The sequence below is a fragment of the Lonchura striata genome, chromosome 36 (genome assembly GCF_050655825.1).
Source record: "Lonchura striata isolate lonStrDom1 chromosome 36, ASM5065582v1, whole genome shotgun sequence".
Classification (NCBI taxonomy): domain Eukaryota; kingdom Metazoa; phylum Chordata; class Aves; order Passeriformes; family Estrildidae; genus Lonchura; species Lonchura striata.
The window spans coordinates 7,528,345-7,555,877 of NC_140738.1; the positions used below are offsets into that span (position 1 = coordinate 7,528,345).

Sequence of the window (27,533 nt, forward strand, 5' to 3'; positions counted from 1 at the left end):
CCCATTGGCCCATGCCTTGTCCCAGCCCACCTGGGAGCCCCTGATAAGGGGGCTCTGAGCGGCCACGCGGCCTCTTGGACTTCTTCCCTCTCTTGGCCCTCTCCTCCTCTCTTGGACTTCCTCCCGCTCTTGGCCCTCTCCTCTCTTGGCCCTCTCCTCCTCTCTTGGACTTCCTCCCCCTCTGGGGCTTCCCCTCTCCTAAACCCTCCGTTTCTCTCTCCCCTCCCCCGTCCTCCTAAGCCCGACCACGTGCTACGCCTGAGAGCACGAGGCTCGGGCATCCCTGAATTCTCCAATAAACCTCTTCCCCCAAGAGCAAGCATCAGAGATCTCTGCCTCCCTACACCCCCACCGTGCACAGGAGCCTACTCTTCCCTCATGTATACAAAGGGAATATACTATATTGAAAACAGGGCAGAGAGAATTGTTATTTTCCTGTTAATAGACTGATATCAGCAATATCCAATTTATATTTAGCCCCAGCACCTTTTAACGCTGTCTGAACATATATGAAACTCAAGACCCTTCATGGCTGAAAATCAATAACACTTTGTCCCTTTCCCCTCCTCACAGTTTCCCTCATCCAGCCCCTGGTACTCAGAGCAGCTGAGGAATGGAGTCACATCCAGGGGTGTCCCCAGGGCTCAGTACTGGGGCCAGGTCAGTGAAGTCTCTTTATTGCTGATCTGGATGAGGCCATTGAGGGCACCCTCAGTCAGTTCCATATGAGCCCAGGCTGGGTGGGAGTGTGGTTGTGCTGGAGGGCAGGAAGCTCTGCAGAGGGATCTGGACAGGCTGGAGCCATGGGCCCAGGACAATGGGATGAGGTTCACCAAGGCCAAGGGCCAGGTCCTGCCCTGGGCTCACAACCACCCCAAATCCCTGGCCGTGCCCTGCCCCTGATCCCCACAGCCTGTTTCCTTCATCCCTGCATTACCAGGGACTTTCTGGGACAAGGGAGCTCTGCTCTGGGGATGGAGGGAGGGCCCAGTGCCACCACTGGAATGGGAACCACAACTCATCAGGTTTGTGTCCTTTGGGGGTCAGGAACCCGTGAGACTCAGAGGCACAGAAAGTTTCTCTTCATGGCCAACAGACCATGGTTGAACTATGTGCAGGATCCCAGCAGTGTCTGATGAGTCCACCATCCACAAGTGATTTTCATGCTAGAATGAATTTCTGACAAATGTGGTTCTGTGATAGATATAAACACAGTTAGGTTCTTGTATCAGGATGCTCATCCTGAAGTGGGGGAAAAACAGCTCAAACAATTCCTGATGTGCAAAGCTGTCAGTGGTGGATGGAGAAGGGAGGTCAGGCTGCTTTTGGTGTTGAGGAAATGCTGAAATCAGCCTGACTCATTTCATCTCCTCCTGGCCTGGCTGATTATCCAGGCCCCTGGTGAAGAGCCTGGCTCTGTGTTCTCCCTCCCCTCCTCACTGGCACTGCCAGGCTGGGATGAGGAGCCCCTCAGCCTTCCCTGCTCCAGGCTGGACAAGCCCAGCTCCCTCAGCCTCTGCTCACAGCCCAAGGGCTCCAATCCCACCTTGGAGGCCCTTCCCTAACCCTGCTCCAGCTGCCAGACATCTTTCCTGGCCTGGGGAACTCAACCCAGGCCACAGGGACCTGGATAATCCACGTCCTTTATGTCCTGGTCACACAGCCCTGGCCCCTTTTCCCCATGTCAGGCTCTGGGGTGGATCCTGTGGAACATCCTTTGGTGGAGGCTGTGGCTCCAGGGGGACCGGGGGGATATCAGGGGACAGGGACCCTGCTGGGCATGAACAGCATTGGACTTGTTGGGAGAAACTGTGAGGGGGAGCTGGGGAGGAGTGACCAACCCAGTGACCTCACAGAGCCCGCCTGGGACGTCACACAGCCCCTCTGGGATGTCACACAGCCTCTCTGAGATGTCACACAGCCTCTCTGAGATGTCACAGCCCATTCTGTAATGTCACACAGATGGTCTCTGATGTCACAGACAACTCTGTGATGTCACAGTCTGCTCTGCAATTTCAAAGCTCTGTCATGTGATCTCTAAGCCTGCTCTGCGATGTCACAGAGCTGGCCTATGATGTCATAACTTCTTGATGACATCACATTAACCACTCTGTGATGTCATGGACCATTCTGTCATAGATCACTCATGTGATGTCATAGCCCACTCTTTGACCTCATGTAACCAGATGATAAATTGTCTCCACCAGGTGAGCTGACACCTGGAGCTTGTTCTCCAAAACCCCAGGCCTATGGAAACCACACAATGCCCATTGTGGGACAAGGGGAACTGGAAGTTCACCAGCCTCAGTGTCCTGCCAGCTCAGCCAGGCCCACGGGAACATTGGGGTCCACGACCACCAGAAACCACCAGAGAGACCCCCAGGACAGAAGAACACATGGGTAAAGGGGAGGGGAAATATGTTAATGATTTTCGGGAAATGACTATCAGAAGTGTGTTTAGTCCAGCACAATCAATGAATATGTGTGCAAAATACAGAGAATGAACAGAAACTTTCCTGTACTCAGTATGCTCGGCTTTGGGAGGAGCTATCCCCCGTGCATCCCCCTGAATAAAGAAAGCTGATTCTTAATGCTGCACTGGTGTTAAGGAGTTTTCTCTTTTACTGAATTTTTGGTAACACTCCACTCCCAAGGAAAGCTCTGTCTCCTGCTGCTCACAAACAGAGAAGGGCTGGCTGCAGATGTGGGGTTTGGAGGCTGCCTGGGGCACTGGGACCATGAAATAATAAAGTTTTCAATGATCTGTGAAAGAAGGAGGGGCAGCAGCAGAACTTGCACACTGGAATTAGGAAGGGCAGACTTTGGCCTATTTAGGATGCTGATTTGGGGAGTACCAAATCAGGTACTGATTTTTTAAGGGAAACAGCCCTTAAAAACAAAGGGGTCCAGGAAGGATGGACACATTTCAGGAAAGTAATCTTAAAGGGGAAGGAGCAGCCTGTCCCAGTGTGGCAAAAGATGAGCTGGTGTGGAAAATGACTGTCCTGGCTGCCCATGGAGCTTTTGTGGGAACTCAGGGGAAAGAAGAGGGCACATCAACTTTGGACAGAAAGTCAGGCAACTTAGCAAGTTTTTAGGGACGTTGTTAGGTCATGGAGAAAAAACAAGGAAAGAGGTGAAATCTCAATTAGAGCTTAACCTGGCCACTACTGTGAAAAATAATAAAAAATATCTCTATGAATAAATTCATAGTAAAATGTGGTATAAGGAGAACCTCTACTCTTTATTGGATTCAGTGGAAAATATAGTAACTAAACATAAGGAAAGACCAAGATATTTAACTCATTGTTTGTCTCAGTTTTCAATATATGGAGAGATTCTCCTCAGGACAAGAGTTCTCCTGAGCTGGTAGATGGGCACAGGGAGCAGGACAGCCCCCTGTAATCCAGGAGGAAGCAGCTGGTGACCTGCTGAGCCACTCAGATGCTCACAGGTGGATGGGATCAGATGGGATCCATACTAGGGGGATGAGGGAGCTGGGGGATGAGCTCCCCAAGCTGCTCCCCATCATTTACCATCAGTCCTGGCTCACCAGGGAGGTCCCAGAGCACTGGAGGTGCCAGTGTGAGCCCATCCCCAAGAAGGGCTGGAAGGAGGATCTGGGGAGCTCCAGGCCTGTCAGCCTGACCTCGGTGCCCGGCAAGGTTATGGAACAGATCACCTTGAGAGCCACCACAGGGCACCCACAGGATGGCCGAGGGGTCAGAGCCAGCCAGCGTGGATTTAAGAGGGGCAGGTCCTGCCTGAGCAACCTGATCTCCTTTTATAACCAGGTGACCCACCTGTGGGTGTGGGAAAGGCTGTGGATGTGTCCATGTGGACTTCAGCAAAGCCATGGACACTGTCTCTGACAGCATTCCCTGGAAAAGCTGCAGCCCACGGCTTGGGCAGGTTCCCTCCTGGCTGGGAGATGGAAGAGCTGGCTGGAGGCTGGGCCCAGAGAGGGGTGGGGATGGTGCTGCACCCAGCTGGTGTCCAGTCCCTGGTGCTGTCCCCAGGGATCTGTGTTGGGCCCAGTCCTGTTTAACATTCTTCACCGATGATCTGGGTGAGGGGATCGAGCCCACCATCCCCAAATTTGCAGGTGACACCAAGCTGGGTGTGAGTGTGGATCTGCTGGAGGGCAGGACAAGAAGACACAGCCTTCAGCTGCACCAGGGGAGGTTTAGGCTGGACAAGAGGAAGAAGTTCTTCATAGAAACGGTGAGTGGGCATTGGAATGGGCAGGCCAGGGGGGAGGTGGCAGAGTCACTGTCCCTCTCCAGTGGCACTCAGTGGCATGTCTGGGTGACAAGGCTGTATTAGGGCATCGGTTGGACTTAATGATCCCAAAGGTCTTTTCCAGCCTCTTTGATTCTCTCATTCTGTGATGATTGGGACACTCTGGGGCCATTGTGACCCTGCAGGGCCTCGTGGAACTAAGAGGACCATGGTGACACTGTGCAGCCCCATAGAACCAGGGCTCCATTGTGGTGCTCTGGGGCCCAATGGAACCAGGGAGTCCCCGTGACACTGGGTCCTGGTGGAACCACAGAGGCCATGGTGACACTGCGGGGCCTCATGTGACCGAGGGGTTTCACCCCTGTGACACTGCCAAACCAAGGAGAGCATTGGGAGAGTCCAGGGCCCAGGGGAACCAAGGGGCCCTTCTGACACTGCGGGGCCTCATGAAACCAAGGGGACATTGTGACACTGCAGGACCTTGTGTAACCAAGGGGCCACTGTGACACTCTGGGGCCTCAGGGAATCTGGAAGGCCGTTGTGACACTGTGTGGGCTCGTGGAAACAAGGAGTCCATTGTGACACTGAGGGGACTTGTGGAAGCACAGAGAGCACTGTGACAGTGTGGGACCTCGTGTGACCATGGGGCTTTTGTGACACCCTGGGCCCCATGGAACCAAGGAGTCCATTGTCACATTTTGGGACCCATGGAACCAAGGAGACCAGTGTTGTGGGAACTCAAAATGTCTCTCAGACATTTTTAGAGGTTCCAGGCCTTGGTCAGAAGCATTCTAGACCCTGGCAGACAGCTGAAAAACAACTGTGATTTTGAGTTTGAGCCATGGAATGAATTACCAACTTTGGAGGTGGAACAAGCAATCACAAAAGGTTAGATAGTATAGTATAAGTAGTTACGAAGTAGAGGGGAAATTTTTTTAATATTGTACAGGGGGCTTTTAGCACATGTACAGGGGGGTTTTCACTTTGTACATGGGGGTCGGAAGTTCTAAGATGGAGGAAAGTGGGCTGAACCCATCCTTCTTCCTTCTTCTTCTTCTCCTCCATGTTCTTGGTGATGTTGGCACTCACAGATTGGTTTAGAGTAGAAAAACACTTGGCAACGTAGGTAGTAGGTATTGGGGAATAATTGTAAACATGTTATACGTAATATATCTTATAAAAGATAGCAGCAACCCTGGGCGGAGAGAGAGACGAAGAAGACAGCAGATAGAGAGGATGTCAGGGTGTGTGTGTGCCTCTACCCAGGCCACTGATCAAATAGCTGCAGTCCAAGAACATAATCTGTTAGATAACTAGCAATAAACTGCCTTGAGACCGAACAGCTAAGCCTGCGGAATTTTTCTTTGGAAGCACGGGTTGGAGGAAGAATTTCACCACCACATGTGGCCCCAAAACAAGTCTGGGGTTCCCACAAGTGTGACAGTGCAGGGCCTGGTGTAACCAAAGGGACATTGTGACACTGAGGGGCACCTTGGAACCAAGGACATCTTTGCAGATGACACCAAGTTGTCTGGAAGTGTGGATCTGCTGGAGGGTAGGAGGGCTCTGCACAGGGCCCTGGACAGGCTGGATCCAGGTCCCAAATCCAACAAGGTGAGGTTTAACAAGTCCAAGTGCCGGGTCCTGCACTTTGGCCACAACAACCCCTGCAGTGCTACAGGCTGGGGACAGAGGGGCTGGACAGCAGCCAGGAAGAAAGGGACCTGCAGGGACTGATGGACAGCAGGCTGGACATGAGCCAGCAGAGTGCCCAGGTGGCCAAGAAGGCCAATGGCTCCTGGCCTGGACCAGGAATGATGTGGCCAGCAGGAACAGAGCTGCTCTGCCAGCACTTATCTGCCCCCAGCTCTGCACACAGATATTGCTGCTGCAGCTCCAGAGAAGGCAACAAAAGGGCATCTCTCCAGAAAACTTTGCTGGGACATTGTTTACTCCTGTTAAAGCCACTGAGAGCAGAGCTCCTCATTGACACTGTCTGGCCACAGGGAAGGTGCAGAGAAACAAAATGAGAAATGGCACAAATAATGATACTTTCGGTGTGGGCAATCTGAAAAAAAATAAAACAAACAAAAAAAACTACTACAAGCATGACCATAAACAACTTTTATTACAACTAATTTCCAGAAATTGGCCAGCAGTTTAATATTTCTGAAACAATCCAGTCATCAGTCTCCCCACTGCAGCCTTGAGCTCCTGGTTCCTCAGGCTGTAGATGAGGGGGTTCAGGGCTGGAGGCACCACCGAGTACAGAACTGACAGGGCCAGATCCAGGGATGGGGAGGAGACAGACTGGGGCTTCAGGTGAGCAAATGCTGCAGTGCTGACAAACAGACAGACCACGGCCAGGTGAGGGAGGCAGGTGGAAAATGCTTTGTGCCGTCCCTGCTCAGAGGGGATCCTCAGCACGGCCCTGAAGATATGCACATAGGAGAAAACAATGAACACAAAACAGCCAAATACTAAACACACACTAACAGCAATGAGTCCAAATTCCCTGAGATAATATTTGGAGCAGGAGAGCTTGAGGATCTGTGGGATTTCACAGAAGAACTGGCCCAGGGCATTGCCATGGCACAGGGGCAGGGAAAATGTATTGGCTGTGTTCAACAGAGCATTGAGAAAGGCACTGGCCCAGGCAGCTGCTGCCATGTGGGCACAAGCTCTGCTGCCCAGGAGAGTCCCGTAGTGCAGGGGTTTGCAGATGGACACGTAGCAGTCGTAGCACATGATGGTCAGGAGGGAAAACTCTGTTGCAAGAAAGAAGAAAATCAGAAAGACTTGTGCAGCACATCCTTTGTAGGAGATGTTTCTGGTGTCCCAGAGGGAATTGTGCATGGCTTTGGGGACAGTGGTGCAGATGGAGCCCAGGTCGCTGAGGGCCAGGTTGAACAGGAAGAAGAACATGGGCGTGTGCAGGTGGTGGCCGCAGGCTACGGCGCTGATGATGAGGCCGTTGCCCAGGAGGGCAGCCAGGGAGATGCCCAGGAAGAGGCAGAAGTGCAGGAGCTGCAGCTGCCGCGTGTCTGCCAGTGCCAGCAGGAGGAAGTGGCTGATGGAGCTGCTGTTGGACATGTGCTGTGGCTGCACATGGGCACCTGTTCATGGAGAAAGGACAGGGACAAGTCAGGAGAGGCTGCTTGGAGACAAACCTGTGCAATTCCCTGCAGACTGTCCTGCTGGAACTCACCCACCCTTGTTCCTGCTCTGGGAAAACCTTCACCCAGGTCCCTGCCTGAGCTCCAGTTGTGCTGGCTGAGTGTGCCAGGAGCAGCCAGGGCTGTGTGTGGGGGCTCTGGAGGAGCCATCCCTGCCCTGCTGCCCTGGGTTTGTGTCCATGGGGCAGAGGGACAAGGCTGGATATTCAGGATTTGTCAGGGGAATCACTCCTACTGCAGCAAGTCTTGGTACCATCTGCACTTACACTTCTAAGAAAAACTGATGCCAGGGGTTGGATTTAGGAATTGATTTCCTACCCAAACACGATTCCTGTCTCTTTGAGGTCAGAAATCCCCAGCATTCCTGCTGCACTCAGAGTTTGCCACTGAGAGATGTGAGAGGCAAAGGATTCCCTGTGGCTGAGGGAAGGTGAGGGGCTGGATGGGTTTGTTCCCCCAGCACTGCTCTGTCCAGCCCCCTCTGCTTCCCTGAGCATCTCCCTGGGCCTGGACATCCCCTCCTGAGAGGTGCCTTGTCCCTGCCAGCGCTCACAGAGCCCATCCCACCCTGTGTGCCCTCGGCCCGGCCCTACAGAAACCTGCCTGTGTGCAGGGCCCTGGCTGGGGCAGGCTCTGTGTGCAGCTGGGCAAGGGCAGCTCAGGAGAGCCCTGCTGGGCCCTGCAGAGGTGATGCTGCTGCTGCCCAGGGCTGAGGAGTGGCTGAAGGCCCTTTGGGAGCTCCCAACAGAGACACTGACCACCCAAAGTCACAGTTCTGGAGTGTCTGTAAATGTTCAAACATTCCTTTGATGATCCTATGTGTCCCTTTCAACTCAGAATGTTCTGTCACTCAGGGATTACAATTCCTGTTCTGCTTCTCTCATCCCCCTGTTGTCTATAATTAAAGGAGAAAAAAGCCCTTGCAACAGTGTTAGAACAGTAAAGTAAAAAACAGACCTTTATTGGAACTTCCAGGTGTCCCAGTGGGGATGAGGCACACCTGGCCCCTGATTTCAACAATTAATTAAGATTGATTAAGTAGGATAGTTTACAAGGACATTCGAAAGAATATTCACTTGTCCCAGTTACACACCCCTGGCTCAAGCCTTTGGAGTAGGTCCAAGGACATTTTTCCCCCAGGTTTCATTATCACTGCTGGCATACAAAAACCAAAATGTTCTTCTTGTAGGTCCTCATCCTGTTGAAAAGACTATATAATATTCAAAAATGCATTTATACAGTCAGGTTATTTTTCTAAATTCTAAGAGAAAACATAAAGAAATGTACTAGAATTAATTAAATATTATAGATATAGAGGTATATAATAACACTTTAATAGTGTTCAGTAAGAGTTTAAGAGAGCTAATCAAGAGTTTAATAGAAAAAATAAAGGATTATGGTTTTCTAAGTATATAAGTATAATCCTAGGCTTACCTTCTTTGGGAAGTGTCCTCCGGAGCTGTGCCCAGGCTGGTCTGGAGCTGGGAGCAGCCCTGCCCCAGCCAGCCCCTCTCAGCAGCAGCACCTGCCCTGCTCAGGGTGGCTCCTTCCCCCCACAGCTCCTGGCCAGCGCTGGGAGCAGCTCCAGGGCCGGCTGAGAGCTGTCCCTGGCAGGCAGCAGAGTCCCTGGCCCAGCACAGCGCCCTGGGCTGCAGGACCCTGCTCTGCAGGACAGCCCTGGGCACCCCTGGCTGCTCTGCCCAGGAGATGAGCAGAGAATGCACTCACAGGGTCTGTGGGCATTGGCATGTTCCAGCTTTAGGAGATCTCTCCAGGAGCTGCAGCTGCATTGTCCTGCAGCCAGAGGTTCCTGTGCCAAGGGCTGGCAGTGATTCTGCCCCAGGCACTTCTCAGCCCCTTCCCAGCCCTGACTGATTGAAGCTCTCTGTGCCTCTGTGCTGTGCCTGGGCTGGCTGCAGGCAGTGCCCCAGCCCTGCTGGGCTGGCAGAAGAGCTGCTCAGCAAGAGAAATGTGCTTTTGAAGCTCTGCTTGGTTACCAGGATCACCCTCTGTGCCAGGAGCCCGGCCCAGCTCAGCAGCACAGACACAGCACAAGGACTTTAATGAGCCTCTGGGGCTTTGTGCTCAGGCCCTGAGAGGGAGCTGCAGAAACCTCTACAGAACTCCAAGTCAGAATCCAACTCCAAAGTTTCTTGGACTTTTAATGGATCCCACTGAGGGATTCAACTGAGAAAGTGTCCCCAGGCCCCAGGCGGAGCAGAGAACTGGAGGCACTGATGCCAGGGGGGGACAAAGAGAAGCCAAGTCTTGGTGCCCTGGGGCACAGCAGGGTCTGTGCCACCAAGGGCTGTGAGGAGACACCTTGTCCTGAGGCCCTGGGGCCTCCTGGCACAGCCACAGCCAGGCTGGGCACTGTCAGCCCCTGGTCCTGCCCTCAGCATCCCCCCCTAGCCCACATCCCAGTGGCCTCAAGGATCTGCTGGAAGGAGTCCCTGGGGAGCCTTGGTCAGGAATGGCCCTGGGGGCTCCTTCATGCTCCCAGGGACTGCAGGTTTTTCAAAGGACTTTGGCTTTTCCTTTTGCCTTGGAGTCTCTGAGAGGTTTCTGCAATCATGGCCCCAATTATCTGCTGTAATTAGTCCCTGGAGAGGCTTTGTCAGGAACAACGCTCATTAATACTTCAAGGTACTTCAGTTCTTTTAAGGTACTTGGTGTTTCCCTTTTCATACAGACTCTGTGGGAGGTTTGTGCAATCATGGCCCCAATAATCTGCTTTAAGGAGTCCCTTGAGAGCTTGGCACTGACACTCAGAGGAGCTCTTTAATGCTTTGAGATACTTAACTTTTGTAAGCTACTTTGGAATTTTCATTTCCAGACTGAGAAGTTTTTGTGCCATCCTGGCGTCCAGTTCTCTCCTCCAAGGAGTCCATGAGGAGCCTGTGTTGGGGATGGACCTAAGTAAGTCCCATTAGTACCTCGTGACACTTTGGGTTTTTCCTCTTGATTTTAACTTCTGGAAGGTTATTTGCAATCTCCTCTCAGGCCCTGAGGTTCCAAGGCTCAGCTCCAAGTGCACCACGGGGCTCATTAGTATCAAGCAAGTCCTGACAAACCATGCTTCTGCCTTGATTTGCCACTGTTGTAATGCAGTTCATCATGAGCATTCCTTTACTGGTTTTGCTTCACCAATTTGAGATTTCTTGGCTAATGCATCGACTAGTGTAGTGGGTTCAGTGTTGGCTAATTATCAGTGCACACACTAGAATATACTTACTCAATTCCTGCTGTGAGGTAGGATTAGGAGAAAGGCAAAGGTCAAACTTTTAGAGTAAAAAGAAAAGTTTACTAACAGTAAATAAAAGAAGGAGCATTAAGGACCAGAACAAAACTTTCAGAACACTTCCTCTCTCCTGACAACCTGAAAATGTAAAGAGAAAAAACCAAATATTTTCAGTCAGTTTACCATCTCTAGAATTGTCTTTCTTCTGTTCACTTAGGGAGAGAAGTTCCTCTTGTTTATGTTATGGAGGCATCTCCACAAGAAAACAGTTATCGCATGGCTTTTAGCTTCCACAAATAGCAGCTGCTCAGAAAAATCTGCAATTGTGAAGTCCCTCCAATTTTCTCACAGCCTTTCTCACAGCTGTGTTTATGGGCCATGTCAGTTTATGGGGTATTAGTTTAAAGAAGAGCTGTTAAAAGCAAAACTTCTCTCCTTCTATTTCTAAAATCATCTTCATCTCTGGGAACAGAGGTCTTCTTCTCTCCCTGAGGGCACAGGGTCTCATCACTGTGCTCTCTTTCTTGGTTCAAACTTCTCGTGGGATCACAGCTACTGCAACATTTGCTTAGTTTAGCATGGAGGCCTTTGCTGAGCAAGTCATCTCCCCATACTTTTCAATGCCTTATAGGGAAAAAGAGAGTCTGATGTATCAATGACATCCTTCTCCACAGCTTTAGCAGAGGATTTCAGCCCCAAGATCAAGGCATCTCCTCATCCCTCCCATCTGGGACTCAACTTCCCCTTCCCTGCCCTCCGTGTGTCCATGTTGCTCCTCTGTGTGCCTGCCCTGTGTCCTTTTCTCTCACTGGAGGGTGGATGGCAGCACTGGCAGTGTCAATATCTCCCGGGGCTGCAGATGGTTCCGTGAGCCCGGCTGAGCTTGGTGGCTAAGTCTTGTTTTGGCCATGGTCCCTGGACATGAAGACCAGTTCTTTTCCACATGAATGAAGAAACAGAGTGCCACTGTTTTAGGGGTGGATGAGAGTTGACCACCAGGGGCAAAGGCCATCCAGAGCTGCCTGATTGTGTTCTAAGAGATACCCTTACAAATAGGAAATTTTTTAGAGACGGTACCAATTTTGGCAATGGACACATGCAATAGCAGACGGTTATTTCCATATAGAGAAGAGCACTGAGCCCCAGTGCTCCAGGAGCTGATGAGGGGCAGGCCTTGACATTCCAAGATCAGCCAGACCTGTCAGGTGGCCCCTGGGAGGCCAAGCCAGCCAGACCTGTTCCATGTTCTCCTATCCCATGGGGCCCCACAGTGTCCCAATGGTCCCTTGCTTCCAGGAGGCCCTGAGGTGTCACAATGACCCCTTGGTGACACGGGGCCCTGAAGGGTCAGAATGGTCTCCATGGTTCCATCAGGCCCCACAGAGTCACAATGGTCTCTGGGTCCATGAAGCCCCGCGGTGTCACCATGGCCCCTTGGTTCCATGGGCTCCAGTGGTGCCACAATGATCCCCTTGGTTCCATGCGGTGCCCACAGTGTCACAGTGATCTCCATGGGAGAACCGAGCCCCAGTGTGGCAGGGGCAGCCATCAGAGGCCAAGGCCAGCCAGACTTGATGGTACTGGCAGATTTTGTCTGGGAGCAACCCTTGAATATAGGGATATTTAGAGGTGGCATCCTAGTTTCAGACATGGACACCCGGAGGAGAACGGCTGTTCTTTGCATGGTAAGAAAAGCACGGAACACCGGTGTTTGTGGGGCAGATGAAAGGTGGCCACTAGAGGCCTAAGGCAGCCAGACCTCTCTGTCCTGGTAGCTTTTTTCTGAAAGCAACCCTTGGATAGAGGGAATTTTGGAGGTTGAATTCCATTTTTGGTCATTTCTTCATACATAAGGACAGTTCTTTTCCATAGGATGGAAAGCAGCAAGCCCCAGTGTTTCGAGGCAGGTGAGAGGCAGCCCCCCAAGGGTCCAAAGGCAGCCAGAATTGTCTTTCCTGGCATTTCACTTGGGAGAAATCCTTGGCGGTATGTAGTTTTGGAGGTGGAATCCCAGTTTTGGCCATGGGCGCCTGGTCAAGATGGATGGGTTTTTTCCTATGGGTAAGAGAAGCGTGAACTCCAAGTGTTCTGGAAGAAGATGAGAGGTTGCCTCAGGCCAAGCCAGCCAGATCTGGCTCTCCTGGCCCCTTTTGTTTAGGGGCTATCCTTGGACATAAGGCATTTTGGAGGTGGAATCTCAATTTTGGCCATTTTATTAGGAAGGAAAGCACAGAGCACCCGTGTTTCTGAAGCAAATAGGTGCCAGCCCTCAGGAAGACAAGGCCAGCCAAACTTGTCAGTCCTGGCACCTTTTTTCTGGGAGCTATCCTTAGATATAGGGAATTCTGGTGTCAGATGCCCAATTTTGGCCATGTGCGCCTAGTTGAGGTGAATGTTTTTTTCCCATAAGAAAGAAAACTACATGGTCCCAGTGTTTCATAGGCAGATGAGAATTGGCCCCTGGGTGGTCCAGGCAGCCAGACCTGTTCCATGTTCCATTGGTTCTGTGGGACCCCACAGTGTCACAATGGTCTCCTTGGTTCCATGACGCCCTGGAGTGTCACAATGTTCCCCTTGCTTCTGCAGTGTCACAATGGCCCCATGCTTCCATGAGCCCTTGCAATATCACAATGGCTTCATGTTTCCACAGAGCCCTGATGTGTCACAATGGCCCCTCAGCTCCGTGTACGCTCACTGTGACACTGCGGCTGCACAAGGTCACCATGGACCCTTGGTTCTTTTGGGGTCACCGAGTTCCACAATGGTCTCCTTGATTCCATGAGGCAGCACAGTGTCACCATGGCCCCTTGGTTCCATGAGGTTCCCCAGTGTCCCCGTGGTCGCTGTCAGAGGCTGGATGAGATCCATGTCCCGAGACACCTTGGGATGCTTGGAATGCCCGTGTGGGGCCGGGGCCGGGTCAGGCCTTGGTTTGTGGTGGGACAGAGCCCCGCCCCCAGCCTGGCCTGGCAGAGCTGTCAATCACACAGCAGGGGCAGTGCTGATTGGCTGAGCTGTCAACCAATCACACACCAGCAGCTGGTGCCTACCCTGGCTCTGATTGGGCAATCACCTGGCAGTCCCACCCCAGGGGCGGGCCCATGGAGGCCCAGGGGGTTAAAAGCCGGAGCACGAGGCCAGCCCGTGGTCTGGATCCTGCCTTCTCCTGGGGTTCCTCTGTTAGCGACACTGGAACCTGAGCAGTTGGTGCCTGTGTGCGTGTCTTTCTATAGATCTGCTGCCTTTCTCTTGTGCTTCTGTGGAAGCTCATGGAGCGAGGTGGCCATTGTGACACTGAAGAACTTCATTGTGAGAACCCCGGGTTTAGTTTGGGGTCTCATGTGGTAGTAAAGTCTCTCCTCCAACCCGTGCGTCCAAAGAAGAACTCCGCAGCCTCTTCTTGTTCGGTCTCAAAACGATTTATTGCTAGTTATCTAACAGATTAGGTTCTCGGGCTGCGGCCCTTTGGTCAGCGGCCCAGGCAGAGAGGCACACACTCCTGACACCCTGACTGTCTGGTGTCTTCTTCTTCTCCCTCCCCGCCCAGGGCTGCTGCTATTTTTTATAAGATATATTATGTATAACATGTTTACAGTTATTCCCCAATACCTACTACCTATATTACCAAGTGCTTTTCTAATCTAATCCAATCTGTGAGTGCCAACATCACCAAGAACATGGAGGCAAGGATGAAGAAGGAGGAAGAACAGGATCATCCCACTTTCCTCCATCTTAGAACTTCTGACCCCCATGTACAAAATAACAACCCCCCTGTACATGTGCAAAAAACCCCCTGTACAATACTAAAAAAAATTCCCCTCTGCTTTGTAGCTACTTTTACTATACTATCTAACCCTTTGTGACTGCTTTTTCCACCTTCAAAGTTGGTAATTCATTCCATGGCTCAAACTCAAAATCACAGCTGTTTCCAGCTGCCTGCTGTGATCTAAAATGCTTCTGACCAAGGCCTGGAACCTCTAAAAATGTCTGAGAGACATTTTGAGTTCCCACATCTCCCCTCCCTGTTTGAACCAAAAACACCTGCCTTGCCACTTTGTTCAAGGTCCTTCGAATGCACATGAAAATGCATGGCAGAACAAGCAGAAGAACTACAAGCCCTATAAGAATGTAAAATATTATTTTTAAAATTTCTTTCCACACTGGTGAGAGATCAAAAAGGTTAAAGAAATCATCCCACCAGGATCCTGTTACTTTTTTCAACTTGGTGATACTACTTTCTATTTGTTTTATATTTTCATGAATAGATTTTGAATGATCTGACAAGTTCATGCAACACATCCCCTTAAATTCTTCACATCCGTGCCTATGTGACAGCAGCAAATAATCAATTGCCGCCCTGTTTTGAAGCACTGCCTGTCTTGCACTGCTGATGTCTGTTAACATGTCACTCAGTGCAGACGAAATGGCACGACTGTGTTTGCTCAACCAGCAAGCTATGTGGTCCAATTGTGTCAAGGCCACCTCTGATGCTGTTTGGGGCGAGAAAATTGCAACTGCAATTCTCTGAGCCTTGTCCCAGGTATAAACATCATCATCACAATTCGGACTATATTGTTTGAGGGAAAAAAGATCCCTACCAAACATGTTGAAAATGGTTTCCCCGGTTTTAAATGAGTCAGACAAATACTGTCCAGACCCGCTGCCTTTGCCAGAGTTTCCCACACATTTTCCCTTTGTTGTTTCATGGGAAAGTCTGTCTCATTGCCCAAAGCAACAGGTGAGAGAATGAAGCACATGAACACTGCCTGTCTGAACCCCATGTCCATGTTCCCAACCTCTTGCGAGAAACCCTGCAATACAACAACACTCAAAAAGCACTTAATTTCCCCCAAAAAAACCCAAGTCTTTGGGTAATCAATCATTGTCTGATGAGACATCTGCAGCGTCCTTGTCTGCCTCCATCTGCGTGCTCTCTTCTTTGCTCCTCGGGTCTGCGTCCACCTGCGTCTGCACCCGAAAAGGTTTCACGTGCCTCGCCGACACCCACTTCGGTCCTCACTCTGTGGAAACACAAGTGAAACCCTTGCCCCAAGTTATTAATGTAAATGGACCTTCAATTTGTCCTGATTCTGGATTTCTGATCAAAACTAAAGGATTTTCCCTTAACTTTGCTTGTGCACTATTTGTAAAATGCCTGACAATTGGTGGTGTGGGCTCTGAGAAAGAACCATTTAGAAAATTTAATACATACAGAGCTTTGTTCAGCCGCATATACGGTGTTGAGTCTGCCTCTCCCCTTTTCTGTTTATCAAAAAGGGATTTCAGGGTGTGATGTGTTCTTTCAATGATTGCTTGACCTGAGGGAGAATAAGGAATACCAAAAATGTGTTTCACTCCCCATTTTTTTCAGAAATTTGTCAAGCACCTTGCCTGTATAAGTTGGACCATTATCTGTTTTTATTTCTTGTGGTACCCCGAGTGACACAAATGCTTGTAGAAAGTGTCTGCAGGCATGTTCTGCGGTCTCCCCTGTATGTAATGATGCAAAAATCGCCCCTGAAAATGTGTCAGCTGAGACATGGATATTTTTGAGCCTACCAAAGTGTTGAGTTGTGTTTCCAATGTATATCCCCTCATATTGGTTTATCCCTCCATATCCCCTCTTTGTACCTGTGTAGTCCACCCCAGTTTTCCCCTCCTTTGCCCCCCGAGAGCCGCTCCCATGTCCTTCTCCCATTGGCTGTTTGGTTTTCCCCACACCCCTATACCTGGCTGCTCTGGGCGGGGCTTCCTCTCTTTCTCGGGAGGTCCTTCGAAGCCACATGTGGCCTGGTACATATCCAGGCTCTCATTAAACTTTGGAACTAATCCTGAGGGGGAGTGCCTCTTTCCTTTGCTTGTGGGACCAGCTCGTCTTTGGACTCATGAGGGAGCTTCTCCAAACCCCCCGGGATCCAAGGAGAAGTTCCTTCCCTCTGCCCGCCTCACCCCACTGCCCAGCTGGCCAGGCTCTACAGGGGTTTTATCCCCGTGGATTCGAGGGAGAGATGCAGCACCAAAGGATGGGTATTTTGTGACATCAGCTTGCCAGAGGTGAAGACTCTGCAATCCCCTTGGATTGACAGCTCCTGTAGACGCAGGAGGCTGCACAAGCTGACAGTCTGGACAAGCACTGATGATCTCCTTTGCCTGACTTTTAGAAAGGCGAAAGGATTTCATCAATGCCTGTGCATTCTGATGGAAAAATGCGTGGCTCAATTTTGCCTGCTCAAAAATATCTGGCAATGTCTGTGACATAGTCATTGTGAGTCTGTCTGCATTAGCATTTTCTTCTGCTAAGAACCCTAGGAGTGATGAATGTGCCCTGATATGCATGTTCTCTACTTTCTAGGATTGTCCTCATGCATGACAAATATGAATATAAAATTTCATTGTCAGTGTGTTTCAAAAGTGATCCCTCTAGCCGTTTGACCACATTTGCAACCTATGCTGAATCTGTGATCAGATTGATGGTTCCTGAAACAATTGAAAAACCCTGACCACTGCTGCCAATTCCACAATTTGTGGTGAACCCTGTACTATTTTAATATCTGATTCCCACTCCCCTGTTTTTGAATTTTGCCATGTGACCACTGATTTGTGAGTTTTTCCCGAACCATCAGTGAACACTGTCACCCCTTCCACCAGTTCCTGGCTTATTTTTGGTTTTTCCCTGAAACTTACTTTTGCATTCAACATCCTGTGAACTGGGAAATGAACTGTACAAACTCCTGGATATCCTAAAAAAGCAATTGCAAAATCCTGTGATTTTTGCATCACCCATTCAAAATACACTTTCTTTAAAGGTACATGAATAAGTGAGAAATCTCTGCTTGACATTGTCAGCAACCTGGTTCTCGCCTTAATAATAATTTGTGCTACCATTTCTAAATCTGTAAGAATTGTTTTTGAAGGCCTGTAAGCTAAGAAAACCCACTCTAACAACAAAAGAGGGTCCATTTGAGACAAATCCCACTGAAAAATCAACTCATATAACTGTGCTGTTTCCCCCAACACTGCTAAATGAAAAGGCAATGATTCTACAAAGTGATGTGCTTGTCTCTGCTGAATCATGTCTGTGATCTTTTCAAGGTCCCTTTTTGCTTCAGGCGTCAGAGTTCTGGGAGATTTGATGTTATTGTCCCCTCTCAAAAGATCGAGCAATGACGAGATGTCATCATTGGTGATTCCCAGGATCGGTCTCATCCAGTTGATCTCCCCCAAAAGCTGTTGCAAGTCCTGGAGATTGGTGACCTTTGTGTTGATTTCCAGTTTCTGTGGCCTTATCGTTTGCTTTGTGATCTTCCATCCCAGGTATTTCCAAGGTGCAATTTCCTGTATTTTTGGTGTACTAATTTCCAGTCCTGATTTTTGCACCTGCGCAATCACACAGTCACGAATTTCTTGCACTTCTTGTTTTGTTGGTGCCGCAATGAGCAAATCATCCATATAATGGATAATTTTTGGTTTTGGATGTTTTTCTCGTGCTGGATGCAAAGCTTGGGCCACGTACCATTGGCAAATACTTGGAGAATTTTTGAGTCCCTGAGGAAGAAGCGTCCAATGGTATCTTTGCAGAGGTTCTTCTCTGTTGATGCTTGGGACAGAAAATGCAAAGCATGGAGCATCATCTGGATGAAGTGGAATGCTGAAAAAACAGTCCTTGAGATCAATGATCACAAGTGACCAGTCCCTTGGGATCATCGAGAGAGATGGAAGCCCAAGCTGCAGTGGCCCCATGTCCTCAATGACCTCGTTGATTTTCCCGAGATCATGAAGCAGTCTCCAAGACCCTGAAGTTTTCTTGTGAATGACAAACACCGGGGAATTCCATGGGCTGTCTGTTGGTTTGATGTGTCCCTTCTGCAGCTGTTCCTGGACCAACTTTTTCAATGCACTCAATTTTTTCCGCTCCAGGGGCCACTGATCCACCCAAACAGGATCATTTGTTTTTCAGGTCAGTTTCAAAGTGGCGAGTGCCACAGTGACCCCTGTTAAAAATCCAATTCTAATTTCAGTCCCCATTGTGCCAAAAGGTCCCTTCCCCATACTGTGATGGGCTTTTGCACGATGAAAGGATGGATAACTGCTGTCTTTTTTCCTGGACCTGTGACAACAATTGCGTTCTCACTCTGCATGCACAGGGAACTCCCCCCTATGCCTGTGAGAGAACCCAAAGGTGCAACCAAGCCCCATTCCCAAGGCCAAAAAATGTATGAAATAACTGTAACATCCGCTCCTGTGTCAAGCATCCCTGTAATAGCAATTGTCTTCTCGTTACAAGTCAACTGACAAGTAACAATGGGCCGATCCCGGCTCAAATGTTTCACCCAAGATGCATGCACCTCTGCTTGATCACCAGGAAAAGAGTCCCGTTTGTTGAACACCGGCATGGCTTGCCTTTCTGGATGAGATGGCAAAGCCATGGCTCGAGCAATCAGTGTGTTTTGTGGAATTGTCAGAGGTGGTCGCAGGGCTTTTGCTGTGACCATCAACTCCTCATTATGGTTTGTTGAAATCAAAGATGGATAAACAACAAGTCCAAGGATACTGCTCCTGTCCCTGGCCATTATTAAAAAATCCTGTCTTTTCCAAGAAGTCCCTGTGACACCTGTAGGTATCACTGCATGGCTATTGTCCAAAAGGCATGTCAATTTGGAGGTTGCCAAGATGCATTGGAATCCGGGTGGTACCAAGTCTGGGTCGCTGGGGATTTTGGAGATTGCTCTGCTGAGGGGTTCTGTTTGTTGCTCCCCGAGGATTGTTCCTGTTGGTTCTGTGTCACTGCCAGGATTTGTGTCTGAGCACGCTGGCGTTGATTCGTGCTCTTTTTTCCGATTCCCAGAATAGGAAGAAGTTTCCCATCCACATCTGTTTGTGAGTGACACTCACTTGTGAGATGTTTCCCCCTCCTGCATCAAGGGCAAAGGTCTGGTGGCTCGTTGGGCTTTGCAAGTTGTGGGCAGTTCCTTTTAATATGTCCTTGTGCCCCACACCCAAAGCACCGTCTCTCTGCATTGGAGTTGCCCTTTGTATAATTTGCAAGAGCTTCCCTAACACGTTTTTCAATTCGATCCCCCAAGTGTTCCTCCATGATGAAAGCAACATGTTGTGGTGTCCCCACCTTGCTGCACGCCTCGATCATATCTGCCAAGGTGGCCTGGTGCGGCATCATGCTGATGATCCGTCTGCACTCCGGATTGGCATTGGAGAACGCGAGGCTTTTGACCAGGTGTGGTTTCGCTTCCTCCTCAGTCACCTGCCGCTCCACCGCCTGAGAAAGACAATCCACGAATGAAGAAAACGGCTCCAAAGGACCCTGTTTGATCTCAGTGTAGATGGTGTCCTGGACCCCCGCTGGAGCAATCTGAAGAATTGCCCTCCGTGATGCCTCTTTGATGTCGCTGAGCACGTGACGCGGGAGCCTCACCGCCTGTTGAGTTGGATCATCCTCAGGAGGATCACCAGCAAGCTGCGCCATGGTGAGGTTCGCATTCGGCCTGCCCTGGTATCTGGCTCTCAGCTGCTCCAGGGATCTCCTCCACGCCTTCTGCCACATGAGAGCTTGGGTGTCTGTAAGAACTGATGTTGCAAGATATTTAGGATCATATGGTGTTAAATCATACATGCCAAAAATGCTTTTTAACATCTGCTTGAAATATGGTGATGACAACCCATTGTCCTGAATGGCCTTAGATAAATCTTTGATTGCTCCACGATCCAGGCATTCCCATCTCGGGTTTTGGCCCTGAGCGTCATAGCTCACTGGCATTATTATGTTTCCCGAGCCCTGCAATAAACCTTTCTCTTTCTCCAACTCTGCTCGAATGTCCTGCCAGTCCACTTTTGTGCTCTGCAAAGCTGTAAATTCAGTGGGTACTTGCCTGTAGAGTGGAGTCATCTGCTGTGGCTGCAGTTCTGGTGCAGCAGCACTCACCGATACCAACGGCGTCTGCAGCATCTGCGAAGATGAAGGCTGGAAGCCTCTGGAGAAAAGTGAATCATCTGCTGTGGAGGAGAACACAAGACTGCCCTGCATTATTTGGAAAATTTTTGGAAGATGAACCAACAGTTCTGGCTGTGACTCCAAGGCTGTGCTTCAATATCGTAAAAGAAATTCAACAACCCCCTTTGATATTAAGATTAACTCTCCCTGCCCCGAAAGTTTGGCAGACCTTGATTTTGGAATTGTCCAAGCTGGGACACCCTCCGACGCGGTGATGCGTATCGTTTCCTCCCGTTGCTGCGCCTCAGCAGAAGTGTCCTGAGTCCCGCACTGTTCTGGTGTCAGTGGAGGTTCCTGCTGCCGTGCAGATGTGACCTTTTTCACCCTGGAGTTTTTCTTATAAGAAACTGGAAAAAAGTCCTGCAATGTCACGGTCCCACCACTGGGTGGCGCAGTGCCTCGACAAGTTCTGTGCCGCCTGTTGCAATGTTGTGGTTCCGCCGCTAGATGGCGCTGCCGCCTGACCAGCTGAGGTCGGAACCGCACTCTGCTCTTCAATCTGCACTTCGATAAACATTTGAGCATCTCTTCTGTCAACTGATTTAAATTTGCAAATCCCGCACTAATTCCTGATAAACCTTTGAGCATTTCTCCTAATAACCGATTCACGTTTGCGATCCCTGCAGTTGGTGAAACTGACTCTTGTAATAACTGTTCAAATTTGGTCATGTCAGAAGCTGACAGGGATTGGCCGTGGGCTTGGGCTGTCTGTTGCCATGGGAACAATGATGGAACCGTGCCCTGAGGAATGTTTACCTCCTGGACACGCCCCATCCCTGCCTGTGTCATCTCAGGGGAGTGAACGCTCCTGCTCCGACCCTGGCTATGCTTTGGCCTCGCTCCGCCCCGCACCACCTCGGAATCAGAGCCACTGCCGTCCCCCCCAAGGCTGACGCAAGCACCCTCCTGTTCCCATTCCAACCCTGATGTTTCCGTCTCACTTTGCCCGTCTCCTGGCTCCATGCCAGCACCCACAGCCTGCGCACGCCGGCTCTGCCCCCTGTGTGCCCGTCCCGCGCGTTCGAAATGTGAGAAATCCCCTGCACCCGTGGCTGTCGGGTTTTGCTCGACCTTCACACATGTGCCCGCCACCTGAGCTGCAGTGAGGAACGCCTCCCGCTGTCCCTCTGCCGCTTTCTCAGCAGCCCGGGCTGCCGCGGTCAGGAAGCCAAGTTCCCGCACCCTTTGGGCGGCCGCTTCTGTGGCCTCACGGATTCTCGACACCGAACGCGTCCCCGGGCGCTCCGAGCGTACCACCGCCGCACTCGCACCCCCCGCTTTCGCCCCGATCCGTCCCGCCCCCGCCGCTCTCCCCGGCCTCGCTTTCTGCGTGGGCTGTTTTGAACTCCCAGCCTGCGCAGATGTGGAGGCGCTTTCCTCTCCCTCCTCCCCCTGCTCTGCACTCACGTTCACACCCTCACCCACCGGAGCTGCTGCCGCCGCCGCTGCCACCCCACCGTGGGTTTGGACTCGGGCAATGCCTTCCTCCCACTGAGGGTCGCGGCTGTGCCTGGCTCGCCCGCCTCCGTCTGGGGAAACTGGGTGTCGGAGGAGCTTGGGAACTCTTGGGAAACTGAGGAACAGTGAGAGCCCGGGGACACGGGACGCGATGGGGTATCATCTCCCTGATTTTCCACAGGAAGCAATCCTGCCTGTCCTGTGTCTGTGGTGAGAGGGGCTGTCCCGAGCTGCTGGCTGGACTGTCCCCCCCCCGTTTGTCACCAGGAGCCGTAGCTGCCTGGCTTGAGCTGCTGCGTTGTGAGAGTGACTCTAAAACTGTTCTTGCTGAAGATAAAAGTTTTGCGGCAAGCTTATTATTTTTTATAGCCTGATAATATAATTGCTTATTAATTTCCTGCCAAAAATTTGGCTCATACAGTAAATCTGGATCTGAGTGTGGGAAGTTACACCTCACCCATAATAATAAATCTTTCAGCTCCTTTTGAGCAATCTCCACCGGATGGGCAGAGATGATGCCCTGGAAGGCAGATACTATTTCTTTTTCCTCTTGGGAGAATTCCCCCACCATGTTCTTAATTTTGACCGTTCTCACCAAAAGCTGTGTTGGCCCGAGGTCAGTCCGGAGATGGCACTGATCACCGTCCAGCAGGTCACAGGTGAGAGATCCCAGGCGCGCTTCTGGGTCATCTCCTCCCTGGAAAGTCCCCAAGGCGAGTTGTTTCAGTGAAGGTCAGGTTCTTATCTCGAGCTATCCGCTCCCTCTCTTCTTGGAATTTACGGTGAGTGTGTGCTCTCCTCTTCTCTTTTTTTCTTCTCCGCTGATGCAGGTTGGAGGTTGTTTGATGTTTCTTTTCGGTCTTCTTGCTGGTGCCCAGCCAGGGAACCAGATGTGAGAACCCCGGGTTTGGTTTGGGGTCTCATATGGTGGTAAAGCTTCTCTTCCAACCCGTGTTCCCAAAGAAAAACTCTGCAGCCTCTTCTTGTTCGGTCTCAAGATGATTTATTGCTAGTTATCTAACAGACTAGGTTCTCGGGCTGCAGCCCTTTGGTCAGCAGCCCAGGCAGAGACGCACACACTCCTGACACCCTGACTGTCTGGTGTCTTCTTCTTCTCTCTCCCCGCCCAGGGCTGCTGCTATCTTTTATAAGATATATTACGCATAGCATGTTTACAATTATTCCCCAATACCTATTACCTACGTTGCCAAGTGTTTTTCTATTCTAAACCAATCTGTGAGTGCCAACATCACCAAGAACATGGAGGTAAGGAAGAAGAAAGAAGAAGGATGGGTTCAGCCCACTTTCCTCCATCTTAGAACTTCTGACCCCCATGTACAAAGTAAAAACCCCCCTGTACATGCACTAAAACACCCCTGTACACTACCAAAAAATATTTCCCTCTACTTTGTGACTACATTTACTATACTATCTAGCACTTTGTGACTGCTTGTTCCACCTTCAAAGCTGGTAATTCATTCCATGGTTCAAACTCGAAATCACAGCTAAATCCAGCTGCCTGCCGGGGTCCAGACTGCGTCTGACCACGGCCTGGAACCTCTAAAAATGTCTGAGAGACATTTTGAGTTCCCACAGACCATGCCTGGGAAGTGTTTCCTCACAGCCCACAGTGCACCCTCCAATCCCTGGAAGTCTGAAGGAAGCACTAGGAATTCCAGCATCCATTAATGCAGACAAGGATTGAAATCCTTTCTTACCTGAAGAGGGTAGGAAAATATATTGATACTGTGAGGAAAGTAACATTCCTTCCCAAAATGCTATGGGTTTGAGATTTAATGTTCAGTTTAGGAAGGCTTTGTCCCCATCACTGAAGTCCAGACATCATCACTAAACATGCTGAGGCCCTTTTCTCAGCTTCTCTGCTCCACCCTTCTTGCCAGCACTGGATGGCAGTGTCAGACTCCACTTGACACAAACTCCTCTGTGTGCTCCCCTCCTGCTGAAGGAAAGCTCCTGCCAAACTGTTCCTTCCCTGCTTTCCAGCCACAATGTCCACAGCCTCCTTCTGAAACATCCTCCCCTAAATGTCTGTCCCTTCAGAGGAGCACACACCCCTGGCTGTGCTTTGCACACAGGGTCTCTGTTTCTGTGGTGTTTGCATTTCAGCCTGTAAGGGGAGCACAGGGTGCAAGGAGAATGCCCGAGGCTAAAGATAACAGGAAGTCATCTGGTTGCAAACAAACAACTCTGAAAAGTTTATTCCTTTGCTTAAATCTATCTTATTAATGGAAGTTTGGTATTTATAACATTGAATACAGAGAGTATTTCAAATAATCAATACAGAAATTATTTCTAACAATCAATACAGAGTATAACAGCCAATACAGAGATGATAGCAATCAAAACAGACTATTTTTAACAATCAGTACAGAGTATTTCTAACAATATAGGGTATATCTAACTAATCAATACAGAGAATATTTCTAACAATCAATAGAAAGCGTATTTCTAAAAATCAATAGAGTATTTCTAACAATCAATACAGAGATTATAGCAATCAATACAGTATATTTAACAATCATTACAGAGAAATAAGGACATTCTTAACCTAAGGAACTTAAGGAATTTCAAGCACCAAGTTTGTCTTACAGGAATGAAGCAATTGAAGAGGTAATTCAACAAGTCTATCCACAAATGCTGGAAGATATCCTCCAGTTCTGCCCATGGAGATGCAAATGGCCCTGAGCAGCACAAAGGGCTTTGTCAGGAAGGCCAATCCTTTCCAGGCTTTCCCCAGGAGCTCCAGATCAGTCTTTTCTTCTCTGTGCTCCCCTCTGGCTCCATTCCTATGCTGCCTCCAGATCATGAATGTGGCAGGGACAGCCAAGCAAACCACCGTGCATGTGTGACAATGGATCTTTCCTCCAGTTCCCACAGAGGCCATGACAGACACTCCTGTCTGGCTTCCAGGTCTGCAGTTTCCTCCTCCAAGTGCAGCTGGTGCTGCCAAAGGATCACCTCCTGCTCCTTCATCCTCTGGACAATTCCTTTATCATCCTCAGGAGAAATCCCATTCTTTCCAGAAGGCTGGTTGATGCTGAGAATGGCCATCAGCACCAGGCACCTACGGAAGATTCCTTCAGCCATGGCTGATCCTTCCCTGAAAGAGAAAGAAAGGAGGACAGAGCTAAGATCCAGACTATATTGCCTCGGGAAGAGACAGGAAAGAGGCTCGCCCCTGGCAGGAAGGCTCTGGCCAGCCCTGCAGAAAGGCTGGAGGCCAGAGGTGCTCCTTAGGTTTCGCCTGCTGCTGCCAGTTCCAGTCCAGCTGCCCAAAGAGGCTCCACGAGTACGTGATGAGGAGGAAGAGGAGGAAGGTGCGAGACACAGGGACACAAACCTGAGCAGCCGGGTTTGAGGAGAGAGAAGCTCAGCATTGCAGATGGCAGAAGAAACCAAGCCCAGTCCCCCAAGCAGGAGGAGGAGAGGAAGGGCCCCCAAGCTGGCTGCAGGCAGACAATGGAGACCTTGCCCAGATGTTCCCAAATGGGCTGGGGGAAGGGAATACACAGCCCTGTTTTCCAGCTGCTCCCACCACTTCTGACCCTGACACTGTCGTGAGACAAAGCCCGATGAAATCCTGCTCAGCGTGGGCAAATGAGCCCTTGAAGGACTTAGTGTCAGGTCAAGGCTTCCTTTCCCTCCCAAAGCCTTCCCTTGGCAGCCTTGGGCAGGGGATTCATCCTCCCTCCCTCCTCCTTCCCACAGACCTGCTCGGAACCACTCTGTGGGCACTTTCCATTCTCTGTGTCCATCCTCAAGTGCATTGCCAACCTGGGTCAGTCCTGGCTCTGTCCTGAGCTCCCAGGAGCTCACAGGCTGAGATGGCAACGCTCAGCCACACCAGGGCCCTGCCCCTGCCAGCAGCACCACCACAAGCAGCAGCAGCAGCAGCAGCAGCAGCAGCAGCAGCAGCAGCAGCAGCAGCAGCAGCAGCAGCTGCAGTCGCCTCTCAGCTGTTGGTGCCCCTGCACTGCAGCCCCTCCCGCTGGCACCAACGTTCCCTTGTGGCCTTGGAGACAGTTCTGAATCCATCCATGGGGTCACAGAGCCATGGAATCCCAGAGTTCCAAGTTCCTGGAATCCTAGAGTCATTGGATCCTGAGAACCACACTCAGAGGAGGAGGAGGAGGAGGAGGAGGAGGAGGAGGAGGAGGAGGAGGAGGAGGAGGAGGAGGAGGAGGAGGAGGAGGATGAAAAGGACATGGAAGATGAGGAGGAGCAATAGGAGGAGGAAGAGAGAGAACGAGGGCAAGGAGGATGATGAGGAGGATGAGGAGGAGGAGGAGAACGAGGAGAGGGAGGAAAAGAAGGAGGAGGAGGAGGACGAGGAGGAGGATGAGGAGGAGGACGAGGAGGAAGACGATGAGGAAAAGGATGAAGATGAGGAGGACAAGGAGGACAAGGAGGAGGAGGATGAGGAGGAGAAGGAAGATGAACAGGAGGAGGAGGAGGACAAGGAGGAGAATAAAAAATTAGGAGGAGGACAAGGATGAGGAGGACCAGGAGGAGAAGGACGAGGAGGATGAGGACGAGCAGGATAGGGAGGACGAGGAGGAGGGGGAGGAGGAAGATGAGGAGGAGGAGAAGGAGGAGAATGAGGATGAGGAGGAGGAAGATGAGGAGTAAGAGGAGGATAAGGATGAGGAGGAGAAGGAGGAGGAGGATGAGGAAAAGGACAAGGATGAGGAGTACAAGGAGGACGAGGAGGATAAGGAGGACAAGGAGGAGGAGGACGAGGAAGACAAGGAGGAGGAGGAATAGGAGGAGGAAGAAGATGAGAATGAGGATGTGGAGGAGGATGATGAGGAGGAAGAGGATAAGGATGAACAGGACAAGGAGGAGGAGGAGGAGGGGGAGGACTAGGATGACAAGGAGGACAAGGAGGACGAGGATGAGGAGGAGGAGGAGGAGGAGGACAAGTAAATGGAGGAGGAGGACGAGGAGGAGGAACAGGACAAAGAGGACGAGGAAGACCAGCAGGAGGAGGAAGATGAGGAGGATGAGGAGGAGGATGAGGAGGAGGAGGCAGAGAAGGGGTTGTTAAAAGTGCAGTTAAAGAATGAGTTCTGGGAACCTGTCCCCATGGAGAAGCCATCTCCCAGATGTGCTCCATGCCCTTAACAATGGCCCCTGGGGAAATGGAAACCCCCTGGCTGTGCACGGCTGCTCCCAGTGTGCAAATACAGCCCTGGGCAGTGAGACTGGGACTGCCTGGGAAATTGTTCTGGGTGTGATGGCCCTGGCAGGGCCAGCCCAAAGGCTGCAGGGCTGGACCTTCATCCACTGGAATTAGTTAGGATAATTCAGAAGCAAATGAGAGTTAACAATACAGGAACAGGAATCCAGATTCCTCCAGGACACTTTGGTTTGGTAACTGCTCACTGGA

At 50.6% G+C, this 27,533-nt stretch overlaps 2 protein-coding genes across 2 annotated transcripts in view; both read right to left on the minus strand.

Moving 5' to 3' along the window:
• LOC144248867 (uncharacterized) overlaps positions 1-27,533 on the minus strand; it is a 770,489-nt gene that overhangs the window by 583,537 nt on the left and 159,419 nt on the right. Inside the window, exon 4 of the mRNA XM_085565446.1 lies at positions 18,891-18,898. Coding sequence (XP_085421572.1) covers positions 18,891-18,898 — 8 coding nt within the window. The remainder of the gene's footprint in view (positions 1-18,890; positions 18,899-27,533) is intronic.
• LOC146764092 (olfactory receptor 14A16-like) lies at positions 5,953-7,335 on the minus strand. The gene has a single exon (XM_085565585.1). The coding sequence runs from the start codon at positions 7,333-7,335 to the stop codon at positions 6,403-6,405; it is 933 nt and encodes a 310-aa protein (XP_085421711.1). The 3' UTR covers positions 5,953-6,402.

Bases quoted from the DNA above. Each gene is read 5' to 3' on its own strand.
- LOC146764092 (XM_085565585.1), bottom strand. From the start codon at position 7,335: ATGTCCAACAGCAGCTCCATCAGCCACTTCCTCCTGCTGGCACTGGCA.